The 27,038-nt window shown below is 42.0% G+C and overlaps 2 protein-coding genes across 39 annotated transcripts; one reads left to right on the top strand and one right to left on the bottom strand.

Moving 5' to 3' along the window:
* The first annotated feature begins 1,114 nt into the window (after nucleotides 1-1,114).
* On the top strand, nucleotides 1,115-2,725 carry LOC111602504 (cytochrome b5-related protein). Its single transcript, XM_023319579.2, has 3 exons — nucleotides 1,115-1,626; nucleotides 1,694-2,076; nucleotides 2,135-2,725. The coding sequence occupies exons 1-3, from the start codon at nucleotides 1,213-1,215 to the stop codon at nucleotides 2,646-2,648; spliced, it is 1,311 nt and encodes a 436-aa protein (XP_023175347.2). The 5' UTR covers nucleotides 1,115-1,212; the 3' UTR covers nucleotides 2,649-2,725.
* Nucleotides 2,726-3,410: 685 nt separating this feature from the next.
* LOC111602527 (myosin heavy chain, muscle) lies at nucleotides 3,411-25,382 on the bottom strand. Of its 38 annotated transcripts, none has more exons than XM_023319651.2 (19): nucleotides 25,295-25,381; nucleotides 24,310-24,612; nucleotides 23,598-23,741; nucleotides 22,386-22,766; nucleotides 22,252-22,315; nucleotides 22,082-22,180; nucleotides 21,676-21,779; nucleotides 17,947-18,354; nucleotides 16,888-17,058; nucleotides 15,297-15,886; nucleotides 13,429-13,546; nucleotides 11,726-11,989; nucleotides 10,072-10,281; nucleotides 8,888-9,774; nucleotides 8,188-8,266; nucleotides 6,704-7,879; nucleotides 5,724-6,629; nucleotides 4,816-4,882; nucleotides 3,907-3,985 (listed from the first exon to the last, which is right to left on the bottom strand). In XM_023319651.2, the coding sequence occupies exons 2-18, from the start codon at nucleotides 24,511-24,513 to the stop codon at nucleotides 4,856-4,858; spliced, it is 5,832 nt and encodes a 1,943-aa protein (XP_023175419.1). In that variant the 5' UTR covers nucleotides 24,514-24,612; nucleotides 25,295-25,381; the 3' UTR covers nucleotides 3,907-3,985; nucleotides 4,816-4,855. The 38 variants fall into 38 exon arrangements, with proteins under 38 accessions (XP_023175422.1, XP_023175398.1, XP_023175402.1 ...); XM_023319652.2 differs by lacking the exon at nucleotides 13,429-13,546 and adding an exon at nucleotides 12,774-12,891; XM_023319649.2 differs by lacking the exons at nucleotides 8,188-8,266; nucleotides 13,429-13,546; nucleotides 16,888-17,058; nucleotides 21,676-21,779 and adding exons at nucleotides 8,617-8,695; nucleotides 14,946-15,063; nucleotides 17,451-17,621; nucleotides 19,465-19,568 and having other exon boundaries at nucleotides 25,295-25,380.
* Nucleotides 25,383-27,038: the final 1,656 nt, after the last annotated feature.

The following is a 27,038-nucleotide window of genomic DNA, read 5'->3' as shown; positions in this document are numbered from 1 at the left end:
CATCTGTCTGATGATAGATTCTCTTATCAGTCATTAAAAAAACTGAAGCTCAAAGACGCACATTAAATACCCTTACACACACAAAAGATAGCAAAAATAATATTTTATTTGAGAGCAAAAATATTAAAAAAATAAGTCAACTAAGTAAATCTGCATATTTATTAAAACACTTCTTTAAAAGGTTATTCAAGTTTGAGTGACGCTTTAATCTAAAAGCTCTCATAACAATTCTTACAAACATGTTTTATTGCGTCTAAATGTAACTCAATTTCAATTCGCAAAAACTAGTTTTTTTTCTTAATCAGATTGCATAATTAATACCCTACACGAAAAATATGCTGAGTCTTGGTTAACTTTGCAAAATGGCGAACACCTCCAAAGAGCGAGCTGCCTATCAAGTGAATATTAGCCTAGGTCTGACCCCACCGCAGGGGCTGTAAGTAGACCGCATGAACACTGATTGTAAGCCGATCTAGCTGGCTGCTAAACAGGCCCGGCGCGCTACCCTATAGCCAGCAGAGGTGCACGTGTAGAGGCGCCGATGTGATCAGCTTTGGACTCTTCCTAATGTAGCTGGGTAACTGGCACTGTAATATGCGTTTAGCCTCGACATTGGCAAGACTGATAACACGACTCGTCACGGTTATCATAATGGAAATATTTTTGATACCCTCTGGCGATTGGAAATTGAGTGCCAAAGGCAATATTGTGGCTGTTACAGACAGTGGGTGTGGCAATGCTTGCGGCTTACTTATCGATAACTTATTAGCTAAATTGATACTTATCGATTATAGCATGTTCCTTGTTGTGTCACACACAGTTCAAGTGTATTTACATAGCCTGGAATTTCGAATTAGAATCTGAAACATAGAAAGGCCATTACAGAGTATCTCCTGCTGAGATTCTTTGAACTACTCCATAAAAGTATTCCAACTATGGATACAATTTCTTACAAGTTTTCAATAACATCTAACAATATCGATAGATATTGATGTTTTAAATTTCTATAAATTCTACTTACAGGGTATTAAAGAGCCGTGTATTCCCTGCGCTGTCATGACAACTTGTTATCTGTACAATTATGATACGCAAATGTCGACGTTTAAAATGTAAAACGCACATTAGATGCTGCTCAGTACGCGCTGAAGGCAGCTCGTTTTAGGTTCAATTCAGAAAGCGGGCGAGGATCAAGAGCAAGGATCAACGAGAACCATGGTGGTCGAGACATGGAAGAAGAGTGGCATTGCCACTAAATTTCCAACATATCGCAATTCTTCGCTGGTCACGGTGCACAGCTGGCAGAAGGGCAAGCAACAGGATGACGAGGCCGAAGGACTTTGGCGCATCAAGGACAGCATTTACGATTTCACATCGTTCATTGACAAGCATCCAGGCGGGCCCTTCTGGATACGGGAGACCAAGGGCACGGACATTACGGAAGCTTTCGAGTCTCATCACTTGACCACAGCGCCCGAGAAAATGATTGCCAAGTACAAGGTGAGGGACGCGGCCAAGCCACGCATCTATACTCTAACCCTGCACGAGGACGGCTTCTATAAGACCCTCAAGGAAAAGGTACGCGAGCAGCTGAAGACGATCGACAAGAGCCCGAAGCGAAGGAGCGATGTGAGTAGAGAACATTTGGGGATCTTCTTAGATGATCTGGCTGATCATGTGTGATCTTTGACTTTAGTTGATTCATCTGGGCATCTTGCTGTCCACCTATCTGTTTGCTGTGGCTTGTGCCAAATATGACAGTCTCCTGGCACTGATCCTCGCCGGCGTCGCTCTGTGCTGGACGGTGATCGTGTCGCATAATTACTTCCATCGTCGCGACAATTGGCAGATGTACACCTTCAATTTGGGCATGATGAACTTCTGCTCGTGGCGCATCTCGCATGCGATGTCGCATCACATCTATCCAAATTCCTACATGGATCTGGAGCTGAGCATGTTTGAGCCGTTGCTGTGTTGGGTGCCCAATCCGCACATCAAGAGCAAGGCGCTGCGCTATGTTTCCTGGGTAACAGAACCTTTGGCCTATGCCATTGCCTTCTTCCTGCAACTGGGCACGCGGTAGGTGGCTGATCGATCGCACAAACTGATAGATCACTAATCATTTTCCACTATATAGCATCTTCTACTCGCTGCGTCACGCGAATATTATGTACTGGCACGATCTGTTGCCCCTCACCATACCCCTGGTCATGTACTACGGATCGGGTGGATCGGCGACTCTGTTGTTCTGCTTACGCCAGTGGCTGTCGATGACGTCCATAGCCAGCTTTGCCTTTTGCGTAATCGGTCTAAATGCGGCGCATCATGACCCGGAAATCTATCATGAAGGTGATACGAATCGGGAGGATCGCGACTGGGGCCTGTTCCAGGTGGACACCATCATCGATCGCGGCGATCTGAAGTGGTCACAGTTTCTGGTGCTCACACACTTCGGTGATCATGTCCTGCATCATCTCTTCCCCACACTCGATCATGGACTGCTGCCCGCCCTCTATCCCGTACTCTATGATACGCTCGATCAGTTCAAGGGTGAACTGCGCGAATGCAATCACATCGAGCACATGATCGGACAGCACAAGCAGCTGCTGCGCACCGAGCCCAATCCCCGGGCACCTGGAGCAGGCAAATAGATCTTCTCTGTCTACACTACGTCCGATCGAGCACAGGCCTCCTAGCATAAGACAACGGATATTTTTATCCTATAATATAACTAGTTATACAAATATATTCTGCTTAAATATAACAACTTTGTTTTATTTTTAATGTGTTTTAACTAAGCTCTGAAGTATCCAGTGGATATTATTATACTGATCATGCTTAGATTAGCCTGCTGGAGACTTGATATATAGAATATGCACTTGTGCAGACAGGCCACAATTTTTTACCTTACTGTAGACCCATTTTTAAGATACTAGTGGGGGCGTGGCAGATCAGCAAAAACATAAAGCCCAATATTATTATATTAAAGCTTCGAAACTAGCATTTGCCAGCCTCTTGAGACTAGCCAAAAATCATGCAGCTATTTGTAGAACGTGAACGAGTATTATGCAGTCGGTGACAGCCGAATGTCTTGCTTGCACGCTCAAAACTCTCTTTAATAAAAACAAGTAAAGTTTTTTTTAAAATTGATTTACATTTATTTTGTTCCTTTTTTGTATACTTTTTTGTTTTGGTTTTTTAGTTGTAGTTTTTGATCTTTTAACCTTATAATGTTTTGATAAAATTAAAAAATTTAACATAAACATAAGCGCCGTGGGAGGCGAGTGTGTATGCTCTGTCTGTATAGATCGGCTGAACTGGGCACACATTTAATAGTTATTAATATATAGACACAATTCGATACATGTTAGATTAATGCAACTGCGACACTTCCTGAAGGACATCCCCGCCTATTTTTTTTTGTTATTTTTTAACTGACAATTGACGGGGCTCAGTTGTTGTTGTTTTGTTTCTTTTAATGTTGGTTGAATGCGTTTTGAAAGTTGTATAAAAATATAAATACAATGAACAGGTCTCGAGAGATGTCCGAGAGCAAATGTCGCGTCTACAAAGCTGTGCTACCAACTCCCCTCACAAAGAACTTATGTCCGTCGATCATTGATCGTCGATCGTTGTTGTTGTTGTTGTTGTTGTTGTTGTTGTTAAACAGATGTTATATTGTTTATTGCTTGTTCCGGGTTCTTAAGATTTCCGTTATTATTTTGGGGCCCGGTTAAACATTTTGTTGTTGTTTTTTGCCTAAGTGCATTGTGCCTCCCGTCGTTTCGATATATATTTTGTTATAGTTTTATTATTTTTGTTTAAATTAAGAAATTAAGCTTTAAATCATAAACATAATCATTATGAAATATCATTTAAAATAAATTAAAAAATGAAATGGCATTTAGAATTCGTTTTCAGGAGCAAGGTCGAATCTTGGTGGGAAAGCCAATCCGTCGAATTGTGGCCTAACGGATGTCGCACGGGGCTGCAGAAAACAAAAGAGAGAGAGAGAGAGAGAGAAAGAGAGAATCGATTTATTAAAATGTGAATAAAAGTATTAATATATATAGTATCTATAAGCGGTATGATATACTATCAATAGCCAGAACATGCTTTTGGGAGGGGTGGACGAGTCACTAAAAGTTCGTTGAGACATTTTCTTTGACTAAAAGTAAACAACGGAGCTTGGAATGAACGCCTAGCGGCACGTTACGTGGTGCACACATTGGCGAGGGGGAGAGACGAGCGTATCTATAGATAATTGGATAAACGAGGAGTACGAGGTAGCGTGAGCAACGCGACAGGTAAGTAAGTGCTCGAGACATTCTGTAGGTCGAGGAAATGTACGAAATAGAAATCAACATCAAATGAACGACTGAATGAGGCGGATGAACGAGGCGAATCTATGAGATATTTAAATGAATCGAATGAGTGAACCATGAAGTAAATAAATGAAGCGAATGAATGAACCAAATGAACGAAACAATTCACTGAAAATGAGCGAAACGAATGAATGGAATGAATGAATACGAGAGTGTGAACGCCACTTCTCAGACGAATGAACGCAGCTCAGTAGAGAGCGTGAACAAGAGCGAATGAACAAGTACGCAACTCATGAGAGAGAGAGAGAAAGAGAGACAACACCAAGTGAATATGCTTGGGATATTGAAGGAGTTTTTTGTGCTTGTGCATATGTAAGTGTAAGTGTGTGTGTGTGTGTGTAGGAAGTAAACGAAGTTTTCCAACATTCTGACACAACAAGAACAACAAGAACGAGAACGAGCACGTTTCCACTTTACAGGCGTTGCCACTTACAAATGTTGTCAAGAAAGTTTCTACTGCTCCAGCGCGCCCTCTAGCGGCCACCCTTTGACGCTGTAGGCTGCAGTACACAAATACATACATATATACATATATATGCAGAGATATATATATATATGCATATATGTGTTTGGTGTTGTTTTTTAATAATATAGTGGAAGAATAGTTTGTTTTGCATATATAAATATTATTTATATATATTGTATGCAGTATGGCTGTAGAGAAAGCAAAGTCGATTGATTGATGCTGATTGCTTGCTGTTGATCTTCATAGTTAGAAAAATTGTCAAAATGAACGCATTATTGGTTGGTACTAGAGCTGATCGATGGCTCGATAGATCGATAATTGCTATCGAAGCTCTTTCATTTACTTTCTTGATGTTATTTCTTCTTCTTCTTATTTTTTTAATAGATTTTAGTTTTATTTGGTTCGTCTTTCTTTTCGCCCAGGTGCTTGGGGTTTTGCCTCTAATTACAATTCTCTGTTCTACCGAATGTCGATGTATGATGCATCTATATTATTATTATTAGTGTATATATATTTTAATTCTTATAAGCTATAATTCTCTTTGCATGTTTTCTGTTTCATTCTTCTTCATTTTTTACACATAATTGAACCATAATAGATTTTCTTTCTTTTTTAGCTTTTATTTTGGTTTTTTTGCATTTTTGTGGTTGGGCCTCAACTTTTAGCATTTAAATCTGTGCGTAGAGGTGCGAAGGTGTGAAGAAGAAGCAGAACGCGTACCGCAAATATGAAAGGGAAGAATATATAAGCATATATAGAGAGGCAATTGTAATACTATATATACTGAAGATGGAGTTGTAGTTGAATGGTAAGCCAAAGAGTCAGATGTGGAGAGTGTTGGGCATGTGTGGGGCATTTGTTGTGGTTGTACTTACCGCTGGGCTGGCACCACGACCGACAGAACCGGCACGTCCCTTGGCGCGGAATTTGCTAATGGCCTGTTCAGCCAGATCGGCACGCTCCTCGGCTTCCTCGAGCTCCTGCTGGGCCTTGCGGAATTTGGCCAAGTTGAGGGCGGCGATTTCCTCGGCCTCCTCGATCTGCCTCTTGTATGTCTTGATCTTCTGTTGCAGCTTGTCGACCAGATCCTGCATGCGCTCATGGTTCTTGCGATCCTCCTCAGACTGGAAGCTCAACTCCTTGATGCGGCGCTCAGATTTGCGCAAGTTCTTCTGGGCATCGGCGTGTCTCCTCTGCTCACCATCCAGCTCGTTCTCGAGCTCGCGGACGCGCTGCTCCAGCTTCTGGATAGCCTTCTTGCCACCCTTGAGGGCATTGGCCTCAGCCTCATCCAGACGCACCTGCAATTCCTTGATCTGCTGTTCGAGAGCCTTCCTCAATTTCTCCTGGGTCTGGGCATGATCCTGCTCAGCGCGGAGCTCATCGGCCAGGCGGGCGGCATCGACCATAGCCTTCTTGGCCTTCTCCTCGGAGTTCTTGGCTTCGTTGAGGAGCTCATCCAGATCAGAGTGCAGAGTCTGCAACTCCGATTCCAATTTCCTCTTGGCAGCAGAGATGGAAGCATTCTGGGCGGAAACTTCGTTCAGCTGTTCGTGGGCATCGGCCAATTCCTGCTCGGCCTGGCGACGACCGCGATCGGCCTGCTCCAGCAGAGTGCGAGACTCCTCGAGCTCGTTCTGCAAGGCGTTGGCACGACGCTCCGAGATGCCCAACTGTTCGCGGGCATCGTCACGAGCTCTCTGCTCCTCCTCAAGGGCGGTCTGGATGTCCTTGAGCTGCTGTTGGTAGCGCTTGATGTTCTTCTGGGCCTCGGCGTTAGCCTGAGTAGAATGAAAGGGGAAATCGCATTTGAGTTATTGACTCGCAATTGCCAGTAGCTGCGCGTTAGACTCACCTTGTTGGCATGATCCAGAGCAATCTCCAATTCGTTGATGTCGGCTTCCAACTTCTTCTTCATGCGCAGCGCCTCAGCCTTGCCCTTGGCTTCGGCTTCGAGGGAGGCTTGCATGGAGTCGAGAGCGCGCTGGTGGTTCTTGCGGGTATTCTCGAATTCCTCTTCCTTCTCCTGGATGCGGCGATCGATTTCCTGGCGCACCTGCGACAGCTCAAGCTGAGCGCGCAGCACCTTGTTCTCCTCCTGTTCGAGAGCAGCCTCGGCTTCCTCAAGGGCAGCCTGGAGCTCGTCCTTTTCGGCTTCCAGGCGCTTGCGGGCCTTCTCGATCTCGTGGATGTTGCGGCCACCCTCACCGATCTGGTCGAGCAGATCCTTGACTTCATCAGCCAAGTTCTTGTTCTCACGACGCACAGCCTCCAGCTGCTCCTGGCCCTCCTCGTAGGCGCCCTTAAGACGGAACAACTCGGTGGAGTAGTTGCGGCACTCCTTCTGGGAGGCATCGAGCTCAGCGGCCAAATCATCAACCTTGAGCTTCCACTCGCCAATGATCTTGTCGAAGGCCTTCTGCTTCTTCTCGGCGGCGTTGGCAATGGCGTTGGCACGGTCGACCTCCAGCTGCAAGTCCTCGACTTCGGTGGACAGACGCTGCTTGGTCTTCTCGAGGCCGATGCACTTCTGGTTGAGCGACTCAATAGTCTCCTCAGCCTCAGCAAGGCGAGCCTGCAGCTTCCTCTTGGCCTCCTCCAACTCCTCAGAGCGGGCAACACCATCGGACTCGTACTTGCTGCGCCAGACCTGAGCCTCGGCGTTAGCCTTGCTGAGTTGACGCTGCAGATCAGCCTTGCCCTCAGCCTCCTCCTCAACCTGCTCGCGCAAGTTGTCGAGGTCGTGCTCCAAGTTGCGGAACTTGCCCAAAAGTGTGGCACGCTCGCGCGACTCCTCGTCGGCCAGACGCTTGGTATCCTCCAGCTGTGTGGTCAAGGAGATCTTGATCTTGGACAGCTGCGATACCTGAGACTCGGCCTCCTCCAATTGACGCAGCAGATCGGAGTTCTCAATGGACAGCTTCTTCTTGCTGGCATCGAAATCGTTCAGAGTCCTGTTGGTCTCATCCAATTTGGACTGCACCTCGTTGAGGGTGTGCTGCAGCTGCTTGGCAATCTTCTCCTGGGCAGCCTGTGGAACGTGGTCAAAAGTGGATGCGTATTAGCCAAGGCAAACTCTTCAATTACCCTTTCCATAATTTCCTCTAAACTGTGTGATCTTTTGTTCTGTGTAAGCTGTACAGTATTAGTAATGGGGTACATTAAAAGCAGGCAAAATAGTTCTTTAAGTGGGGTCGTTTTAGTTTCGGATTTTACACTTTACACTAGGGGACTGCAGTCTCGTGACTTCTATACAAAGTGCTCGGAGCAATAAACGTTCAGCATATAATTTACAGCAGCGTTCGCAGACGAAATTTGATAATTCATAGATTCATATACCTTCTCGTTGGTAATGTGATCGACACCGGCGCGCAGGTCGTTCAGCTGGCCGTAGTACTCGTTCTTCTCCTTCTCAGCCCTGGATTAGACAATATATAGAGAGTAGACATATAGAGAGTGTGTGGGTTAGTGAAGGGATTACAGATTGCTTTTGTCTTTGGCATATCAAAGCAGAGTAAAAGGCGAGAAGCGAGCGACCGAGTGATCCATGGTCCACAGTTGCAGCCTATTTCACGCACTAATTCCAAAAAAAAAACGTTTTATTCAGGGGATAGACAGAGAGAGACACAGACAGTGAGAGAGAGAGTCACGCACACACACAGTTGTAGTCGTATATAGAGTGTGTGTGTGTGTGTGTGTGTGTGTGTAGTTGTGTACATGCTTTGTGTTTCGGTGTATATGTGTGGCCCATATGCCACAACATATTACCTTATCGCGGGCCAACTGATCGCAGGCGGTACGAGTTTGATTCAACTCATTGTGGCAAGTCTGACGATCGTGCTCGGCCCTAAGTAGCAAAAAGTAGAACAACAGTTGCATTATATACATATATATATATATATAGATAGAGAGAGAGAGGGAAGATCGAACTGATCAACGATCGGTGACACACTCATGTCTAGATTGTATGGCTGGCTGGCTGGCTGGCACCTGAAATAGCTGGCAAGATCTAGATAGCTTGCTGTGGTATTCTACTTACTTGGCCTTCAGCTTGTTGAGCTGATCAACCTGCTCGGCCATCTCGGCGACGGCGTCGTTGTGCTTCTTGCGCAGGTTGGCCAGGGTGGACTCGTGCTGGATGTTGGCTTCCTCAAGATCGCGACGGAGCTTGCTCAGCTCAGCCTCGCGCTTCTTGTTGAGCTCAATCTGGGCAGAGGTGGCACCGCCAGCCTCCTCCAGACGCTCGCCCAACTCCTCGAGCTCGCGGGCCAAATCGGCGCGCTGCTTCTCGGCCTTGGCGCGGGCTTGACGCTCGGCCTCGACCTCCTCCTCGAGCTCTTCGATGCGGGCCTGCAGTTCCTTGATCTGGCGCTGGTGCTTGCCAACAACGACCTGCTCATCTTCCAGCTTGGCGGTGATGGAGGACAGTTCCTTGTCCTTGCGCTGGATGGTCTGCTCCAACTCCTTCTTGTTGCGCTCCAGATCGGCAACGGCCTCCTGGGTCAGCTTGAGGTCGCCCTCAACCTTGCGCTTGGACTTCTCAACATCGCCGCGCACCTTCTTCTCGCGCTCCAGCGAATCCTCGAGCTCATCGAGAGTCTGCTCGAGCTTGGCCTTAACCTTGTTCAAGTGGTTAATCTTGTCCTCGGCGGCCTGCAGTTCCTCACCAGTCTTCTGGTTGCTCTCGCCCTGCATCTTCTTCTCCTTGTTCAGCTTGTTGATGAGCTCATCCTGGTGGGCGATCTCGTCGTTCAAGTTGCGGATCTGGTGATCCTTGGTGGCCTTATCCTGTTCGGCCTTCTGGACGCTCAATTCCAGATCTTCGATGTCCTTCTTCAAGCCAGAGATCTCCTGATCGGCCTTCTTCTTCTGCTGGAACAGCTGGTTGCGGGCATCTTCCTCCTGAGTCAGGCGCTCTTGAATGTCCTATCGAGACCAGAGCAAACACACAAATTGTATAGCAACACATTGTGTATATAACACTCATATATATATATATATGTATATAAGGAAGGTGAGTGGGCGTATATTGGTTCCATCGATCATTGGCTAAATTTAGACAAAGTGCGCACATCAACAGCTCGCTCGGAACTCTCGAAATAGCCGAGCAATTGACATGGTCGATTGCACTTGATAAATTTGCTTGCGGATTAAATGGATTCGGATATGGATGTGGATATTTGATGGTATAGGTAATTGGGTTATTTTTAGGTGAAAACTTACGCGCAGCTGGTTCTCGAGGTCGTTCTTCTGGGCGGTCAACTTGGCGTTGCGCTCCTGGAAGTCCTGCAGCTGACCCTTCTCGCCGGACAGAGAGTCCAACAGGGCGGTCTTCTCGGCCAACAATTTGGCGTTGAGCGCCTCCAATTCCTTGCGCACTTTCACTTCAGCGGCATGCAGTTCCTCAGCCTTCTTGGCCTTCTCCTCCAGACGCTGTAAGTCATTAGAAGCATTGATTGGATTACTGAACGAGCTGCTCTCAATTGGCGCTGCAGTTTCTTGTGCTGCTGCTGCTTGTGGTGTTGGCTCGACACTTGGCTCTGCACTGGCAGGCTCTGCGCTGGCCGTTGGAGGCTCTGCAGTTGCCTCCTCGGAAGCTGCTGCGGCATCAGCTGGCGCTGCCTCAGCAGCCTTTTTCGTTTTTTTGGCTTTCTTTTCGTCAGCCATTGTTGAAGATTCACTCGATTTGTATTTGATTTGCAATTAAGAAACTCAAACCAGTTGCTTGCTCTTAACTAGCTGGATATATTTTGAATTAATTTCTCTTTTCGTTCGCTTTGTATTTTTATTTTCTTTTTGTTCGTTTGCAACGCGCCGCGTACTGGTCCAAATCTAACTGGAATGGCTGCTGCGACTGCACTGTGCAGATGCTAACAATTTTTGGCTATATAAAATTAGCCAGCCAGCGACCCAGCTGTTGCTTGCCAGCCTCTGGCATCTGTAATTGCCATCATAAATTCATAATTCACCAACAGCATTCGCATACGCTTGCTATCATTTCGCACTTGCGCAGCCAACAGCAGGTGTACTCTATATATATATATCGTTCTCTATATATATATATGTATATGTCTATCTCGCTCGCACAACATATACACGTTAAATAGTTTGGCTGCTTATAATTACTCATCATTGGTTTTTGAATTGAGTTGGGCCAATGCGGCGTATGCGTATTAATCATACGCCCCGCTATACGACACCCATTTTTTCTCTCTGCTCTTGGTTGGCGCCGCTGCCTTTTTATTATTTAATTAGCAAGCTAATTGGCAACTGCTCGCCACTTAAAAAAGCAAAAAAAAAAACACAACGTTGAGAGCTGCCAGCCTGTACGAGAATAGCCATTCAGATGGAGCTATAGATATATAGCTCGAAATATACACAAGGGATTCATATGGCAGCATATACATGCGTATGGCTGCATGTATAAGCGTGTATATGGGCTGATTCCAGCAATCTATAACAGTTTTCCATTCTACATAGCTTCGCCTCAGAGCGTGAAGCAAACATTTCACACAAATAAGATGTGAGATGTGAGAAACGATTATGACAGCATCTATTTTTGGTAGCTCGATCAGCAGCATGATTAACATGATCAGCATGATCGGAGAATGCGTATGTGGGCGTGGCTTAATTAAAGCACCAAGTGCATGTAGTCTAATGTGAGTCTATTTAAAGATCGCCCGACTCGCAGCTGCCGCCTCACATCCAATTATGCACGACAACAATGCAAAAAGGAACCCAACCTGAAGGGTCGGACATGCCAGGGCTATGCTTGATTGCCAGCCACAACTGCTGTCCAAGTTCAAAAATCAACCACAAGCAGCAGTTTATGTGAATAATTATATAAATTGTATTTCATAGATGTTTTTCTACTCACGGCAATTTCGTCTTCAATGCGGCTGACGTTGAGCAGAGGCTTGATCTTCTGCCACAGTTTGTACCAGGGCCAGGTACGCAGCTGCAGGTATTTGCGCAGATTGCGCTGGACGACCTTGAGGGCGACGCGCTGCTCTTGCAGCTTCTTGAAGCCCTTGCGGGACAGGTAACCACGGGCCCAAGCCTGCATCCAGGACATGATCTTGCCGAGACGCTCATCACGGAACTCCTCCATCTGACCCAGGACACCGGCACGGAAGAACACCTAAATATTTGGCAAGTGTTTGTGTACGGATGTCGAGGCAACATCAGAGAGAAATAGATTAATTTACAGTTAAAAGGCTGCGCGGTTCAAAAATTGCGCGTGCTCTAAGCCACGAGCTGGACCAACGCGAGTTGGCCCAGTTCGAAAAATTCTTCATTTTTTTTCGCTCAAGCAGGAAGCAATTCTTCAAAAACACTTTTCGACAGTTTGAACTGGGATAGAATAAAGGATGGATTTTTGGTACAAACGAAAACGAAAAACACGAAACATAAAACAAGACAAGAGAACAACACATAGATTATAACTAGATGGAGATTCGATGAAGGAGTTTATGATGAGACATACAGCTTAAGACTAGAGCTAGTGAGTGTGAGGTGGAGCTGCAGTAGTTGGCGAAACCCTCCGGAAACCACAGCCTCAGCCATGTACTAATAGCTACAGGCAGCATGGCTTCCCTCGGGATTCGAACAGCTGCAGCTAGACCCACTTTTGATAACAGATCATGCATGTCATAGAGCTACAGAAATAAAAAACCCTTCAAGAAATCACAGCCCAGGCCATGTTCTAATAGCTTTAGGCAATGTCACTTCTCTCGGGGCCTGAACTCCGGCGAGCTACAGGCGCAGCAATCACGCAAGAAATCACAGCCCAAGCCACGTACTAATGGCTGCAGGCAATGTGATTTCCGGCTGGGATTCGAACCTGTGCGCGTTTTTTTTTTTTTTTTTTTTTGATGTTGTGAGCTGTGGCATGCAAGCTGTGCAGTATATTGTCGCTGATATACCTTTGTGTTACCCAAACGGTATTGATCTTCGGGTAAATCGATAAACTTAATGATAATATCAGTGGCCTTTTTGTCTTTGTCAACGCCCTGCAATTGCTTAGGGCACATGATCTTGTAGCTGTATGGGTGGGTATTATTGAATGGTTTAATTGTTTGGTATTTTTTGTATAGTTTTCAAACATTGGTTAGTGCATGTAGACTACTAACATAACTGGTAGATTAGTGTTTACTACTAACTAAGTTAATGCTACCAAAAAAAAAAAAAATAGTACCAATTTGTTGGTGTTTATTTTTGCGAATCGGGGATCTATGTGGGAGTGGGGTTTGTGGCTTGGACCTTTTCTGTAAAGGTTTCGTTTTTTGTTGTACGTATGTCCTTGTTTGTATATGGATTTCGTGTACATTCAAAGAGAAAAACGTAGAGAGAGAGAGAGAGAGAAACATGCGCACAGCAAACACAGAGTATAAACCAAAAGCTTTTTGCTTAGTTTCTTTGGTTGAAGATACTGTGTGCGCGTGTGTGTGTGTGTGTGTGTGTGTGTGTGTAGTTCTGGACATCTGTTTTGGAAGCCATATACGAAGTGTTTTTGTTGAAGTTGAGTTATTCAGCTGTTGTCGTTTTGTTTTGTGTTTGAAATAGAAAAAGGTTTCGTGCCTTTGTGTTACCCAGACGGTATTGATCGTCGGTCAACTCGGTCGATTCGACAAGGATTTTCGTGCATTTCTTGGGATCCTCAATACCCTTGATACCCTTTGGGTTCAGGATTTGGTAGCTATATGTCGTTCACGTATAACATATAAACATGAGTGTCATAAATAGTAAATATAAACAGAGCTACGATACATAGATAGACTAGATATGGTTGGTTAGTATAACTAGCTTAGAGCTAATGTTATTTACAGTTGATCTTCAAGTCTTCGAGCCAAGTCAAATTACAACTACTGCAAACGGCAACCCATGCTGTAAAACAGGGGGTTGTACATGTGTGTGTTTCTGTATGTGTGTGTGTGGGGATCGAAAACTAGAAAAGGGGTTCGTTTTGGGTTCAGGTAGGGGAGCATAACAATCATAGTGCTGAATAGCGCCCCTAGCAAGGTTTTAATACTGCTTTCTGAAAGGGCGCCCAAAAGTGTTGGAACTTCGCCTCTGTTTAAAAGAAGAAGTCGAATATATATATATAGATATATATATATACGCGGAATCTAGTTATTTGATATCCGTCAAGTGTACGGGAAATAAATACTAGAGAGAGAGATAGAGAAAGAGAGAGAGAGAGAGATACGACAAAACTACTTGGAGGAGTATAATTTAGGTATACGCAAAATGCATTTTAAAATCATAATTGATAATTGGGTGTATAAAGAAGAAGAGTCTGTGCCTTAGTATGTCCAATACGATACATATCGGGATCCAAAGATGTCGATTCTAACAAAATTGAACCAGCCTTCTTGGGATCGTCGACGCCAACAATACCAGCTGGATTCAGAATTTGATAGCTGCAAAATGAAATTTCAATCATATTCTGTAAAGGTTTTTCTGTTTAGCTTATGCTCGGATCTAGGGCACTTGGAGCCACTGTTGTTGTTGTGTTTGTTGTATTGGTGTGTGTGTAAAATCTCTTGGATGCTTGGGCGCGTTGGCGCTTTAAAGGCATCCAGTTGTATATGCTTTTATAGATTATTGACTACATCAAATATATATATATATATATATATAGAAAGTTGAGCCATCCACTCATACAAATGCATGTATATATAGCTGATAGAGAGAGAAAGAGTGAGAGAGAACTTATTCATGCCTTGGTATGGCCCAGACGATAGAGATCTTCATTCAGCTCGGTTGACTCAATCAGAACCTTAGAAGCTTTCTTGGGATCTGAAACTTCCTTAATTCCACGGGGATTCAAAATCTGGTACCTGTTGATGTTCATATGAGACAGATAAAACATAATGAAGTACTGAACATGCGAAACTCAAAAAAAAAAAAAAATTTGCTTTCATTCCAGCTCGCTACACAGAACAAGATATATATAAATATATCTAGATAGGAAGACAGCACTTGGTACATTGGATTTTGGTATAGAAGAATGAGGATACGATAATTGATATACATTTGGAGTGGACCTTGGGTTTATCAAAACAACAAGTGAGTATACATTAAAGTATGCGTGCCTTGGTGTTACCAATGCGATACAGGTCTTGGTCCAGTCCGACCGCTTCCAAACACTTGGTGGCTGCATTCTTAGGCAATTTTTCAGCTGCCATGACAGCAGGTGCCAGAATCATATAACTAAAGTTAATTTCAATAGAAGTTAATAGTTTTAGATACTTATTTAAGTGAGATACAAAGAATAGAAGAGGCCAGGCAGCTAGGCCCAGCCCATAAGCTCCAGTGTATATACAAGACTTGTGCTAAGAGCAGCTAACGTATCTATAGTATGTGGTATATAGTATATAGTATATAGTATATAGTATAATGGCTAATGTCTAGATGTCTACTTGGTTGTCGAGGCTGACACTTACCGCATCTTGAAGTCGGGGTAGACCATTCTGTTGGGGAAACCTTTACGGCAAATACGGATACCTTCAAGCACACCGTTACAGGTGAGCTGATGCATGACCAAATGGGCATCTACCACGCCAGGCTGTTTCATTTCATTGGGAATGATGCAACGGACGAAGTGAGGCTGTGTCGAGCGCAGAATGGACATCAAGCTGTTCAACTGCTCCTTGTAGGCAGACGAGACAGTGGCGAAGCCACCGCCCTTCTTGCCACGACCACCCTTGGCCTGCTCACCGCCACCGGACTGACCAGGATGATCAGCGAAGATTTCGATCAGCAGCTTGTTCTGCGACTTCTTGAACTGATCGACGACGGTGTCGTTCAACGGATCCTTGTTCTTCTCCAACCAACCGGTGATGTTATATGCGACAACACCAGCATAATGGCCAATAGCAAAGTGAGCTGCCTGCTGGCCGGGCTTTGGTGGCTTGGGCTTCTGGAACGGAGCCGACTTGCCCAAATGGGTGTTGGTCAGCTTCTCCGAGAAGGTCTGATCGGTGGCCTTGGGGAACATAGACTCTTCCTCCAGGATGGACAAGATACCCATAGGCTGTTGAATAATACAAAAACACCCAACTTTAGTACAGCTGAAACTCGAAGCGCAATTCCCTTTTCAGTAAGAAGCACGCATTAGACTTGAAGTAGTTGAGTCATTTTTGTTGCAAGCGACATACTGGCGAACGTAACTAGATATACAGACTAAGACAATTAATCAATTAGTACATACAACTTACCCGTTCGTTATATATATATACATATATATATGCAGATTAGATCTATTAAGTTGCTGGCTTTTTAGTCTAGGCATTCTTATGGCTATGGTTATCAAACTGCTTGCAGTGCAAATTATGGTTAGCTAAGATCAGTTTTTTTCTGATTATTATTATTATTATTAAAATTCTTTTTTTTTGGCAATTGTGTATTTAGCTGGTCAGTTGTTTGGCTATCTGTCTCGAAGATAGTTGTGGCCGCTGTACCTTTTCAATCAAATCAATACACAATTGCAGATCCATGCCGAAATCAATGAAGGTCCACTCGATGCCCTCGCGTTGGTATTCTTCTTGTTCCAAAACAAACATGTGATGGTTGAAGAATTGTTGCAGTTTTTCGTTAGTGAAATTGATGCACAATTGTTCGAAACCGTTGTACTGTATATAGTTTTATCGGAAACGGAACAATATTTGAACATAGATAGCCAGGTTAGTCAAAGATGATCAAAGTATGTGTGGATGTCTTTAATGTTTGTGTTAGTTACTTGGGTTTCTGACTTCTGCCCCTTGGACGTGTGTATGCACGTTTCCTAAGGTCGCTTGGATGTGTGTGTGTGTGTGTGGGTGACTTTCTGGCGAGCTGCTAAGACTCATCCAAATATATATATAGCTGCAATAGGTATACTCTCGAACTGGGTTCATCAGTTATAGATGAATTGCCAGAGCGAGTGATTTATATATATATATCCTTAAAGTAATTGGAAAACAACAAGAACACTTAAGTGCTTAGGGAGAGTGCAAGATATATGTATATGTCGAGTGCGGATCGAGATCGACGAACCTTTTCAATCAAATCAATACAGGCCAACAAGTCCATACCGAAATCGATGAAGGCCCACTCAATGCCTTCCTTCTTGTATTCTTCTTGCTCCAAAACGAACATGTGATGGTTGAAGAATTGTTGCAACTTCTCGTTGGTGAAGTTAATACACAGTTGCTCGAAACCGTTGTACTAATGTGTGGTGCATGGGTAAGGATTTCAAAGGTAAGGTAAACATTTAAAACAAGTGCTTAGGATAGACAGAGTACTGTGGTGCTTGGCAGATAGAGACATGGAGAGAGAGTGTGAATGCCCCGGCATACATAAGGAATACGGAAATGTTATCAATCCATTCACAAATTCTGTGCTATAAAAAGATGCTTCGGTTCACACACAACATGACAGTCTTTTACCTGGTTGCTTAAGTGCTGAGAATTGCCTTTGAAAAACATATATATTCGAATAAATCGGTGCTAAAACATACAACAAATAACTATTTTTTTTTTGTTTTTGTCTTTTGTGCATAACAATTGGAAGTGGACACACAAATATATAAATATATAGAGAGAGTTTAGCTTAAGCACCTTTTCAATCAGTTCGATACAGGCGAGCAAGTCCATACCGAAATCAATGAAGTCCCAGTGAATACCCTCTTTGGTGTATTCCTCTTGTTCCAATACGAACATGACATGGTTAAAGAATTGTTGCAATTTCTCATTGGTGAAGTTAATACACAACTGCTCGAAGCCATTGTACTACGTGGGATAGGGCGAATATTTACATATTAAACTGAGCAAAACTAAATATTATTTTCGTCTGTGTGTGTGTGTGTGTGTGAGTGAATGGTGGAACGTGTCCAAACTTTTACCCAAGTATAACCCAAATACCTAGCTTGTAGAGAGACGTGTTAGCTGTGTGGACGTCAATGAGTCAAGCCGAACTGGATTCGAGTTGAGTTCATTGACAGTCGCAGCAGCTCATCAGCTGCAGCTATGGAGCGAGTAGGAACTGCGAGACAGGACCTCCCGCCATAGACACAGCTGACTAGCCGCAGTTGTTGTCCAGTCCGCGAATACTCACGTCGAAGATCTCAAAACCAGCAATATCCAGTACACCAATGAAATGCTGACGCTTCTGCTTGGTATCCAGAGTCTCGTTACACTTCTTGACCAGCCATTTGAAGAGACGATCGAAGACACCCTTGCACAGAGCACCAATGGAGTTGGTGACCTGCTGGACGTTACGGCCCTGGGTGACGAACTCGTTACCGACCTTGATGCGGGGCTTGAGCAAGTTCTTGTACAGCTCAGCGGTGTCGCAGCCGAAAAGCTTAGACACACGGCCACCCTCCTCCTCGCCGTCCTGTTCAGCCTGCTCCTCGCGACCACGTTGCTTGAACTTCATGCCACCCATGTGCATGACAGCGGCGGTGATCCTGTAGACATCCTCCTTCTCCTGCTTGGTGAAGCCCAAGATGTCGAAGGCTTGCTATATATACCAAATGGATGTCGCAAAGTTAGTTTTCCGATTATCATCTCCATAGTGTGTTTAGTGGAAGGTTTCATCAGCGTTACTTTTGGGTTTATTTATTACAGCGATTATTTTTCTACGCTTGTTGAGTGTAGCTTATGGACTAGTTCATGCGGCATGCTTAAGTAAAACAAAGTACGATCCAAAACATATTTCTATATATATATATATTAAGAGTTAGTAAACCTATAAATGTGCTAAGTTTGGTTGCAACATGAGAGTGTGGTTGGTTGCTTGGTTGGTTTTTCCAGGATGTTTAGCTTAAATATATTCCGGAATCGATAGACAACTTGCTTTGGCTTATAGACTAGACAGACTGGGGCAGGCCTTGGGGAACAGTCATTCGTGCGTGCTGTGTGCATGTAGATGTATTGGTGTGTGGATATATACATATATTTATTGGAGAACTCTTGGTCTGTACGGCGCTCAAGTCAAGTTGAGGAGCCCGTTAGAGAGAAGAACTACATACACAGGACTTAAACATTGTGGCGATTTGTACGCAAGGCTCGTGTAGTTGGGTTTTCATTTGGTACAAATCGCACTCTAACCGGGAGATATAGTATACACACAGATATCGTAGATTCATATATATAACATATATATATTGACTAATTGCATACACATTCCAAAAAACACAAATTAGATCAGTCCATTGAAGTCGTATTAAGTACAGTTACAGACAGGTAAATCTGCAGTAGATTTTTAAGGATGCTCAAAAAAAAAACCGGGCAGGGATACGTCATTCGTCATACAAATCTTACGCTATGGGCATTCCAATTAAAAACACACAGAGAAAAGACTAAGTACTGGCTATATATATATATGTTTGAATATATATATAGCGAGAAAGATATGTAGTACTAGGTCTGGAAACTGGAAACTGGAAATCGGGTAATCAAAAGAAAAAAAAACATATAAAATATTTATTCTGTGGGCGTGTAGGTGTGTGTGGTACGAATGTCGTTCAGACAGTACCGGAAACATAGATAGCCCCAATACATATATATCTAGATAGGTTGCCCTATCTACCATATATGTATGTGCGGGCCTTCAACTGCCGTCACTTACATCTGCCAGCTGGAATTCCTCAGCGTCGTCGATACTGGGCACAGTGACCTTGCCCTGGGATACGTTAAAGTAGTCGTAAATGTTATCAGAGAGGAAGCACATCTCTATATATATATAGGCGGAGAGAAGGTATTTTTTTGGTTTAAACAGCAACAACAACGAGAAAAAAATAGAACAGAGCTTATGGACTAAGTCAGATATGGTTTTGATATAATCAGGAGCAATGTGGTCTCTCGGTGTACGTGTGTCTGTGTGTCTCTGTGTGTACTGTGTGTGTGTGCTGAGCTGTGCTGTGTGTATGTGTGTGTGTGCTGGGGCTTAGACCAACCCCGGTGCAATTGATGTATATAGATATTATTTCAAGCCAGGAGCGGGCTTCTCTCAAGTACCTAATGGCATTTCTAATACACAAAACATATTTGTTTATCGATCGTTCTACCCGGTGTCAAAGTGCGAGAATTGCATAACTAAATTTTGGTTAGCTTAGGCCTACAGAGACCTCCTGCTCCCAGCGTTTTGGGATAGGTATTACGGTTGCATGTAACTAGGTAAAGAGTGCAAAACGCGATAGATTTACATTTACTGACAGAGAGAAAGTAGAAGAGTGACAGATAGAGAGAGAGAGAAAGAGAGAGAGAGAGACAGAAAGAGACAGAGTGTGTGTGATAGTAAAAGCGCAAGATAATTCCGGAACAACATTTGAAAATTAACACACTGTAAAATATATATACAAGTTTATCATAGCTACTACAATATACTTTTTTAAATCGGTGTACGTTACAAAATCAAACTTCAAATTGTGGAGAGAGAGAGAGAGAGACAGAGAATACAAGTGATAGAGAGAAAGAGAGATATATATATATACTTTGAAATATTTTACAAAAGTTCTGTTGGTTTCAATTACGGGTTGGGGTATTACTTATTTTGATTGATTGATTGGATTGATTGATTGATTCTTGCGTCAACTTACGTCAGTCAACTCAAATTCTTCACCATCGTTGACACCGGGTATCCGTGTTTTACCTTGGCAAATGCCAGGATAATCACCAATATGTTGGGTAAGAAATACCATCTCTATTTATTGATTGGATTGATTGATTGATTGCACATTAAATTCAAATATTTCAAATACTCCACGAAATTGCAAATGTGTAAAAAGAGTTTTGTTTCTATTTAATGAGTACGGCCCTACCTACGGCGACTACTAACTAGGTTTTTTTTTAGCTGTGTTTAGGGTTAGAGATTAGGGTTAGGATTAGGGTTAGGGTTAGGTTTACATAGATATATATATTGATTGCATAGCTTCGGCATTTGATAAAGCGTTATGAAATTTTCGGGAAGACGAACGTGATGACGTGGTTAACACACATTGAAATTGGTATATTTAGATAGAGACAGGTTCGAATTTTGAGGCATGTTTGTATAGAGACGACACTAAAGTGACAACAGATATTTATGTGTACGAAGAGTATATTAATTTGAGCTGGGATTAGAACACAAATGTTGTTTGTTGGCACAGTTATGGACATAGATCGGTATAAGTAACCATGTTCTGTATGGCCTTACATCCACTGCGATCCATTCTTCGGCATCGTTAACACTTGGAATTGTCGTTTTGCCTTGTGATACGATACGATAGTCGTAAATGTTGTTCGATAGCAGACAGTAGTCTATATGTATATAGAATATATCGCATAGACGAACAACATGCGACGATAGTTCGCATATGGTTTAAGAGTGTGTGTTTGTTTTTGGAGTGGGGTTGGGGGTACACATATGGAAAACGTAAGAAATGTTGGCATTTAATATGGAGTGTCCATAAGATATATTGTGTTAGTAGGATATCAATGAGTTAGAAGGAGATAGATGAAGGTTTTTGTTTTTTTGAGGAGAGGATATATTTTTAATGGATCGCGATACTATTTAAAGCCTTCAACATATTCCAATAATCCGTCTCTTTGGATGGTATCGCTTGGCAATTTGGAATAGATGTCAGCTACAGCTAAAGCATATAGACGTGTGTGTCTTTGGCCTACGTAAACGCTACGATATACGATATACGATAAACGATAACGATAACGATAGCTATAGCAAAGAGTTAAATTTAAAAAAAATTATATAAATTACTCAATTACGATAATACGTAGTCTAGTAGTAAGTAAAAAATACAATAAAATGAACAAGTAATGTAAAAACTTTTGGGACAATTACATCGGTGAGGTTGAATTCCTCAGCATCATCGATACTGGGCACAGTAACCTTGCCCTGGGAGACAATGTGGTAATCGTAGATGTTATCGCTCAAACCACAGATTTCTAAACAGATATTTGAGTGGAGATTAATCAATATAGGCTGTATGTATGTGTGTGGGTGTGTAAGTGTATGTGTGTGTGTGTGTGTGTGTGTGTGGGTGTGTTTGTGTTCAGTTGTTGAACCTAAACCACGGCTAAAAAATAAATACTGAAAGTTATAGTAAATAGAGACAAGAGACAACTCTTGCTCTACCCAAGATGTATATATACTGTATGTATATATATAATGTGTGTGAGAGAGAGAGAGAGAGATAGAGATGGATGGATGCTGATTGATGGATGATATTGTGAACTGCTTTATATACCTTTAACACCGGGAACGGAACCAGACATGATCTGGTAGAAAATGTGGTAGGAGCGCTCCAGCGACTGCTGGGAGATGACACGAGCCTTCTCCAACAGATCTGTTCAAATAGATGATATATATATATAGTAAGAGTTGATTGTGCTAAGCGATTTTTCATTGAAGACTTACAGGTCTCAATATCAGCACCAGCCAGTTTACCAGTGGGACCGAAATGGATACGGATGAATTTACCCTGTCCGATTAGGAATAAGTTGAATTTAGTAGAGTTATAGCTAGGTCTTGGATAGATGGGGTGTACTTACGAAACGAGAGGAGTTATCGTTACGCACGGTCTTGGCGTTACCGAAAGCCTCAAGAACAGGATTGGTTTGCACAACCTGATCTTCCAGGGAGCCCTTGTTCTTCTGCGAATCATCCTTCTTGGTCGAAGCGCCAACAGTGGCGAAGTACGCAATGACCTTCTTCGTGTTCTCAGTCTTACCAGCACCAGACTCACCGGTGATCAACATAGATTGATTCACGTGGTTGGTCAACATGTCGACGTAAGCGCCATCAGAAATGGCGAAAATATGGGGTGGCACCTCATTACGGCGCTTACCACGGTACATCTTAGCGCAACGGTTGGTATAGACGGGGTAGCGCTTATAAGGATTGATGGCAACGCAGAAAAGACCAGAGTAGGTCTATATACGTCAGAGTGGATAGAGAAAGTTGTGCAAATTAATAAGAGAAAAATACATAATTTGTTAACGAATTTTGTTAGATTCACATTTTTTTTTTTTTTGGTTTTTTTAGTTAGATTTGTGGGTTCTCTAAAAGCATTGGTAGATCTTTGACATAAATTGTTTTTTTTTTCATGTCATGTTTTAGAGAAGCCCTCTTTGAAGACAGTTTAGTAACGGGTTTTTATTATTGTTTTTATTGAATTTTCTAATTTCTAATTTACTTTCTGTTGTTGCCTGTAATGTTTTTGTTTTCATAGTCGACCAGTTTTTGGCGTTCGTTACTTGTTTAAAGTTTTTGTTTTGTGTGGGGGGTTTTTTGGAGGAATTTTGTGAGGATCTGTATTGATCTTTGTATGGTGTCAGCTCAGCATCCTTTTGTGTGTGCTGTGTATTTGGTGTGTGTGTGTGTGTGTGTTCAACCGTTTTTTCATTTCCAGTGTAGCCTTCATCGGACTGGACGGCTAAATTTGTTGGTGTTTAGTGTAAGCTTTGTTAAGGCGTACAAAATACAAGTTGTAAATGGGTTTTTAGCGAGGTTTAGAAAGAGGATTCATAGTGCTGGATGAAATAGGTGTAGGTTTTTTAAAGGTTTATGGACTTTAAATCAAAAAAATTGTTAATGGAAATATGCTTGAGTCTTATTTGTAGGCATATTTCTTGGCTTCAAATTTGGAATATTTTCTTTTGTTTGTTATTCAGATGATTTGGTTTTCAAAAGCATTTTTAGTAACATAGAACACGTTGGTTTTTTTTTTGTGATATTGCCATACCGGTACGGCAATTACTTACATAGATGAGCTTGTTGTAGTATCTCTGCCTCAAGTTATGGAGCACAGAGGCATCGTTAAGGTATGTCAAGTTAGACATATCCTCAGCTTTTTCGTATTTTGGAGGGTTCACCTGCTGGAGCTGATCTTTCTTGAAGTCTCTCGTCTAGTTTTTTTTATGTCATTTAAACAGTCGACCCATTTCGTAACCCACATATCATAGTTTTTTTACATTTTATTATAGTTGTTGGTTAGGCGTGGTTAGCAGTTGTTTTTTTTTGTTTTGTTTTTTTTTTTTTTTTGAGAAAAGAGACCGAAAAGAAGAGAAACCCATATATTAGTGAGTTTCTGACTTGGTACACTTACGTAGATAAGCTTATGATAATAGCGCTGGCGCAAATTGTGCAGCACGCAAGGTGTGTTCAGCACGGTCATGTCAGCCATATCTTCAATTTTTTCGAACTTCGGTGGATTGACTTTCTCCACCTTCTCGGATTTGAAATCTTTTACCTAGTCATATATAGTACATTTATGTAGTTTATGGTTTTGGGAATAGAATCTCTGTAGCCAAAAGGCACCACACTAGATGGCATTTGCTAAAGCCAACATTTTTGTAGTACCAAAAATGTTGGTTGAGGCAAATGTCAGTTCGTGTGGCAAGCGCTTGGGCTCCAACTCCATAAAACTCATTTTGCTATATAGAGCCTAGGGCGGATTGGTCCGGAATTATTTACCTCTCCACCAGGCAGACCGACAGAGACGATATCGCCCTTGGTGGCCTTGATCTCACCAAGGAGATAGCCCTCCTTCTCATCGGGCACCCAACAACTCTTCTTCGAATCATAGGGTTTCGATTGATCGATACGTCTTTGTTCCAAAGACACGAACAGGTATGGGGTGGGATCCTCATCCTCCTGGCTGGCTGCTGGCTTCGGCATCTTGGTTAAATTTCGCTTTTAAACTTAAAAACTCGAGAAATTAAAATTGGGACTATTCAAAAATTCTTGTTTCAATCGCGTCGTGAGCCCAAAACTTCCCTGTAATAGAGAGAAGAGAAAACCATTATTTAGATATGAGGCATGGATTTATGCTATATATTACGGCATTTGAAAGAAAAAAAAATTTTTTTTTGGATATTTCTCAAAATGTTTTTCAAGTTTTCAAATTTTCAAATTTTTTTCTTGTTTGTTTATTTTATGTTGTTGACCCATTTTGGCAGCAGACGAAGCACAGATTTTGCTTTATGGGTGTGTGTGTGTGTGTTTATTTTTCTTCGATATATTTCTGGATATATATTTGAGTTTTCCGTATATGTACATGTTTCAATATTTCCACGAAAACTTTTCAATTTTTTTTTTTTTGGTATATTTCGTAACCGGATATTCGTTTGTTCGTACACCTCCCTCGATTCAGTTAATTAATTAGGCCTCGCTGCTGTTGTTGTTGCTTATAAACAGTGTTCGAAAAGGAACAACAACAACGTAGATTGACTTGTGTGGGTTGTCGCCTAAATATAGATCAGTGCCATATACCCGCAACATATATAGATCTTGCGTGTCCGCGTCGTGTCTATATGTATGCTCTATGTGGGGCGTTGCTATTATTACGTAATGCCGAGTTTTTCACTCAATTTCCCGTTTTTATGTCTATTATATAACGTTTCAGAATGCTCGATTCACTGCTTCACCGATTATTTAATAACTCCGATTTATCACTCACTTCGCTAGATTCTTCGTCAGTTTACGAACTTCCCACAATATATATAGTGTTTTCCTCAAATATTGACTTGGGGCGTGTGTTCTAAAACACACGAGTTGCTATAATGCAATGATCGCATTTGACACGCTTCTAGAGCGTTGCGATTTAAACGATAAATATGTATATATATCTGTGTATATATGTATCTGTATATATATATATTTATTTCGACAATCGGCCGAATAAAAAAGGCAAAACAACGGACACTACACGAACTTTCAACGAATGCGTTATTTTTAAAATTCTCGAAATTATTTCGAAATTAAAACACACACTTATATATAGAGAGAAGCATTCACATATATACATATATTTATATATATATATATTTATATGTGTATAGTGGTTCTATCTATATGTATTGGTTGGGCTATGGGAAGCTTTTGCTTTTCCTATTCGAATTGCCGCATGCCGTTTTCTAATACATATGTTCGCTATAGCGTTCTCTTTCTAATGTCTATGGTTATTTTTAAAACATTTTCGAAATATTTCGCTCATGTATATAGATATATATTTATATATCTATATATATATGATATCGTCTGTGCGCTCTCTTTGTGTACGCACAGGTATTCAGGTATACTATATGATTTGTTCTAATCTAGTAATTCGAAATACTATTACAGCATTTCCGAATTCGAACAAGTAATTGAAACGCAGATATGCTGTCTCTTTCTGTATAAGGCATTGATTGCAATTATCACAAATCAATTATGTATATGAAATTAAGATCAAATTATTTTTGAATTTTTGAATTTTTGTTTTCTAAATTTTTTTTTAAATCAATTTCAATTATTATATATTTTTTTAAATAGTTTTAAATGAAAAATATGTTAAATTTTTAACATTTTTTGCTATGCAAAATTCAAAAACTTCTTTTTTTCGTGTTGCATGGAAATGTCAACTATCCTTCAAGTGATATTGACATGATTATGTTATATGATAGAGAAGTTTACTAGCAGAAACTGGGTATTACACAAGACGCTGATTATGCGTGATCAGAATTCGAAATCGAAATCGAACAAGTCGTCTTCTGGCTTTAAGGTTTAATTGAAGTAATGAGAACTATGGAGAGTTACGTAGTTTACTGTTTTTTTTTTTCGATTTCGAAAATGTGAGTTAATTATAATCCAGTTAAAGGCGTTTCGAAACGGTTGTCAAATAAATCCAGAGTCGAGAGAAAGCGTATTCCGAGTCACTTTTCAATTGGTATTTCTTTTTATATTGCTTTTTTACCGTTAAGCGTTAAGAGTTTATTGTTTTCGGCTGAGATCCTTTGAACAGGATAAGCCACAAAAGTCAACTTCAGATGAAATTTGAACACACACACACACGATTTATATATGGGTAATTTTTCTGTTTTTTTTTTTTTCGTTAGATCTTTCGGCAAAAAGGTCAAATTGTTGCTGTCTCTTTTACACTGCCAGCTGAAATTGTTGAAATTTGATTGCTATGCTGTGATGTGATGTGCTGTGCTGTATCTGCTACTGCCGCTTGAGAATAATATCCAAAAAATTAGATCGCACATCAAAGGTGTTGCACTTACGCGCTCGAAAGCCGTTCTGAACCGTGCAACCGGTAAACTTGCCTTTTATACGTGGCAATTTGATACCCCATAATCTGTGCCGCACAATCGTGAAAAAGCTCTCAAGCCGTCTCTGTATGTGTGTAGACTTGCGTGTGTGTGCGTGAGGTGGCTGGCTAT

This window comes from Drosophila hydei, unplaced genomic scaffold (assembly GCF_003285905.1).
Source record: "Drosophila hydei strain 15085-1641.00,03,60 unplaced genomic scaffold, DhydRS2 tig00000172-arrow-pilon, whole genome shotgun sequence".
NCBI lineage: Eukaryota > Metazoa > Arthropoda > Insecta > Diptera > Drosophilidae > Drosophila > Drosophila hydei.
Note: the sequence above shows the minus strand (reverse complement) of the source record. Positions and strands in the feature narration are given on the sequence as shown.